Source organism: Euphorbia lathyris, chromosome 1 (genome assembly GCF_963576675.1).
Source record: "Euphorbia lathyris chromosome 1, ddEupLath1.1, whole genome shotgun sequence".
Classification (NCBI taxonomy): domain Eukaryota; kingdom Viridiplantae; phylum Streptophyta; class Magnoliopsida; order Malpighiales; family Euphorbiaceae; genus Euphorbia; species Euphorbia lathyris.
In genome coordinates this window covers 43,839,043-43,843,810 of record NC_088910.1, presented here as the reverse complement: position 1 = coordinate 43,843,810, position 4,768 = coordinate 43,839,043, and the positions used below count along the sequence as shown (strand labels likewise).

General features: G+C 33.0%; 1 protein-coding gene across 1 annotated transcript; it reads right to left on the bottom strand.

Moving 5' to 3' along the window:
• Nucleotides 1–1,667: 1,667 nt before the first annotated feature.
• Nucleotides 1,668–4,356, bottom strand: LOC136234562 (uncharacterized). The gene is made up of 3 exons (XM_066024127.1): nucleotides 3,395–4,356; nucleotides 3,223–3,285; nucleotides 1,668–1,886 (listed from the first exon to the last, which is right to left on the bottom strand). The coding sequence occupies exons 1-3, from the start codon at nucleotides 4,209–4,211 to the stop codon at nucleotides 1,816–1,818; spliced, it is 951 nt and encodes a 316-aa protein (XP_065880199.1). The 5' UTR covers nucleotides 4,212–4,356; the 3' UTR covers nucleotides 1,668–1,815.
• Between the last annotated feature and the right edge of the window lie 412 nt (nucleotides 4,357–4,768).

Below are 4,768 nucleotides of genomic sequence, written 5' to 3'. Positions count from 1 at the left end.
AGTCCGAAAAGCACTCGCGGGTCTACAGGCAGTGTAAGAAATAGGTCGGAAAAAAATAGGCTGCATCGGTCGGAAAGAGGAAGACGCGCGAATAGCAATTGCAATATGATTTTTACAAGAAAAATCAGTGAACGGAGCCCGATAACCATTAGAGTCAAAGGTAGAGAAACCATAACTGGTCGTAAAACTTCGAGTAATGAAAACTCGGAAAAAAGCGAATTTGGAAAGGCTAAAACGAAGATTGAAAACTAAAAATAGCTAAAAGAAGAGCTTAGGAACTCGAAACAAGGAAGCAAAAGGACAAATGAAGACTTAAGAATGTAATTTGTATTGTGTCTTTGATTTGTTGTTGTTGTTTTTGTTGTGTTTTTTTTTGTGTTGGAATTATCTCTGTTTATAGTTGTGGGGGGCTTGATGGGAATGTATGTTAGTTGTAACCAATGTTACCAAGTTCGGACCGAATCGATCAGTCCGACCGGTTCAACCGGGAACCTGCAAAGAGTCCGGTCTGAGCTATGCCAGTTTGTTGAATGCTCAACAAACCTGCATGAACCGGTGATCGGTGGTCAAACCGGTGCAACCCCAGTTTTGTTATTTATTTAAAAAAAATTGTTACAAAAAAAGCAAACCTCTTTATAAATAATTTTAGCAAAAGTAAGCCGGTTCAAGAGGCCTCATTTTGGTGTGATATTCAGGTCGACCACGTCATGCGGGTGGGTGCGCTCCTAACTCGATGGTACTTCGACTGTATCCCCTACGCATGAGTTTTTTCCCTATAAATTGGTTAAAGGTTTGTAAATGTCATTTGCTTATAAACTAGTTAAGATTCTCATTTCTTTTCTATGTGGGATGAGAACCCTTAATTTTCTTTTATCTTCTTCCAAACTATTTCATGTGGTTCACTTTGAACATCAATTTCTCATTCATCATGTCTGTTTTGAGTTTATAATATACTGTTAAAAATATCTCATAACATAGAATATATTGACATATTTCAAATTATTCTAAACTCTATTTATCCGTTATATATTTAAGCATCAAGTTGACAAAAAAAAAAAACAAACAAACCAAAAGTTGTTAATAATTTGTTTTAGATATATATAATTTATAAAAAATAATTTTAAATTAATTTAATATATATATAAATATTATTTATTTATTTATAACGTCATCCAGTCCGATCAGTCCGAACCATCAGATCCGATCAAATGACTCGCGATCTAGTTATAAATCCGGTTTCAAGTATGATCCGGTTCTGATAACATTGATTGTAACTATATCTCTGACAATGCTCAACTAACTAATTACCAATCCGAATTAGTTAAGTTAAAGCAAATTTAGCAACTTACCAATTAACTTAGCAACTATTTCTCACTCAACTTCCAAAGTCCATTTCTTCTTCTATACTAATTTATCAGGGGGCCATGAGTATTTTCCAAATTCGTTTAGATTTCTAGTTTCTGAAACATCTATTCTTGCGTGTCCATTTGATACCTCAAAAGATAGTTTAAAGCGATGCAAGTACTACTACAAATATAAAAAAAAAACATCAAAGGAACTTTCCTTTCTTTTTCTATTTTATCATAATTTTTTTTATTCTTTATATTTCATATTTCCTAATTTATCTTTCTAATCTCATTTTTATTTTACAAAGCCGATAATGAGTTGAAAAATATATAATTTCAAATAGAATCAATTAGTTACAAAAATTATGGGTGCTCCACTTTTATAATTTTCATATTACTAGACAATGATGATCTCAAAAAGTAAAATAAAAGAAGATATATATATATATAGCCATTGCTAATACTGGTCTTAAAGACGAGTTCCAACTTTTAGCTCCCAAGGGTTGACAACCATCCATGCTAATATACTCATCAAATATCCTGCAATTCATATAATTTAATAATTATAAATATATAAAATGAAGTTTGCTAAGTTGTTGTTATAAAAATTAAGTGTTAGAAAAAATAAATGCTGAATTTTAAGTGTTAAATATTATAGTGTTCAAAATATTAAATAATGTAATTATTATAAAAATATTAGTATAATATTTAACTTAAAATTTTCAAGTTAAATATCTTAATTTATCAGAATAAATGATTTTTAACTTAATTGATTAATTTAAACGAGTTATCAAACAATTACTACAGTAAACACCTCTCAATCCTCCTTGGAGACTTTCACATATCCATTACTAATTTAAGCAAGCTCCATCTGGACTTAAAGATTAAGTCTCAAGCTAAATCCAAATAAATTCATCTAATTTATACATAAAACTAAAATGATACTTAAAACAAATATTTCATATACAAATTTAATAATTAATAGGTTTAAAGCATTATTTGACCCTGGCCTATCTAAAATTGTATCATTTGACCTCTGACCTATTATTTGGTCACATTTGGCCCTTGACCTATCCTATTTGGTGAAATTTCACCTAATTTATATGAATACTTAACGGAATCGTTATCTCATTGATAAGTAACGATATTTTGACACTTAAACTTGAAACGTGATTTTTCTTAAAGTTTTTTTCCACCAGATGTGGAAATAATTAATTAGATTAAAAAACAAAAAAAAAAACAAAAAACAAATCCTAAACTAAAATCTATTAAGTTCAAGTGTCAAAATATCGTTACTTATCAATGAGATAATGATTCAGTTAAGTTGAATCCAAATTGGATGAAAGTTCACCAATTTGGGATAGATCAGGGGTCACAAATGTGACCAGATAGATCAAGGGCGTCAAATGATGAAATTTTAGATAGACAAGGGTCGAATAGTTTAAGCCTAATTAATATTAATACGACTGAGTGAATCGGGTCAATCGACTTATGAAATACCCGGATTTTGGTGAGTCAAATCTAATACTCTATCCAAGCCCAGTCTATTCTGGGTAGGTTGGATGGATACACAGGGCTAGAGAATAAATCTATTTTATTTTATTTTTTCAAATCAATTTTTTATTACTTTTTTATTTTTTTGAATCATCAATTTTTTATTTTTGAAATCCAAAAAATTTAAGTTTTTAATTAAAATTTAATTTATGAAAATTATATAAAAAAAAAATAATTAAAAAGAAGATTTTGTATTTATTTTTTTTGGAAGAAGATTTTGTAATTTTAAAAATTAGGATTGAGTTTATAAAAAATGTTTATTATTTTTAGGTTGGGTATTTTTAATTTTTTAAACTCCATGACAAAACTACAAAGTATTTACCTGAAAGTGAGTCCATTCTGTTCCATGTTCTGCCGTTTGCTTCTGATGATATTTCTGAACTAACTGCAAATTTAATATTCAGTAAAATATATGCTACCATAATATATATATATATATAGGATTGAGGAATTATGAATGAAGCTAATACTGAAAGAGTAAATAAAATGTTTACCGGAATCACAATTTGATGTTGAATTGAAATGATCACACATACAAAGCTGCCTAACTCCATCACTTCCATAGCCACAAGTACCGCCGGTGGCCTCACAAGCCCTACACAAATCTTCATTTCCTTGAACGGAATACCGTACCCGTATCCCGTACGCCCATTCACTAGCCCCGTTATTCCTCAACGGCGCAAGGTTATAAGCACTGCTATACCCTTCACATTCAAGCTTACTCAGATTTATCGCCTTAATCGCCTCAAACGCCACACCACAACACTCCGGCGGCCCCGATCCAAAATTAGACCCCGCCGCCCTCCGATTCCCCACCAGACTCCACGCCGGACACCCGTAGTACTCCTCGCACCCCATTCCTGAAACATTCCGGCAAGGCAAGTGTTTCCCAGGGAATCCTTGGAAGAGCGGCGATTGCGCGGAACAACCTATCAGCATAAACACATTGTCCGGCATCGGGCTGAAATACGGCGTCCTCCATTGCTCCACGGCGAATCCGTTCCCCTTGCCGCCGAGCACGATTGTATCGCATGTCGACAAGTGAGGCTCGTGAAGAGTAAGCGATTTGTAGGCGTAATCGATTTCTAAAACACGGTATGTTCCTGAAGTAATGTGAAACATTAGGTTATCGTTAATGCAGAATAATAGGTCTCTGAAACCGGGATGGCCGCAGCCGTAGCGGAGTGCGAAGGGGTAATCGATTGTGATATTGCCGCAGTAGGATCGGCAAGGGTTTAATTGAGTATTGTTAGCTGTGGAATGAATTGAAAAAATGGTGAAAGTGATGAAGAGGAGTAGTAGAGCCGCCATTGAAGTTGAAATGAAGATTGAGGAAGGAGAGGGAGGAAATGTTGGGAGAGAAGGAGAATGATACTTTGCTTGGTTAGAAGGGGAGAGGAAAATTGGGTATGAAAATGTAAGGTTGAAGAATGTATACAGTTGTTCTTAATCTTTTTGATGGAATACATCTGATAATCTTTTTGAGAGAACAGAGTTTGCTTTTATGATTTTCTGCTCTACTGCTGTGGCTTTAGTTTGCTTTTTTAAAGTTTGTTGGGTGGGATGATACTGGGGTTATACATTAGTTTCCAAAAAGAACTCCAAGAATGATTTTTTTTTTTTTTTCTTTCTAACAGAAACAAAACCATATATTAAACTTCACGGTAGAGGTTATGCTTACTTTGTTTTTGACAAAGTAAGGCTTAATTTGTTTTTCCCACCCTTGGATGAACTTCCTTTATCAAAGTCCATCATCATCCAATGGTTAAAAGGACAAAATAAGCCTTACTTTATCAAACACAAAGTAAACTTCACTAACAAGTCCTTATAAAGAAATTTTTTTAGCCAAAAAGTAATATCAGCAAAAA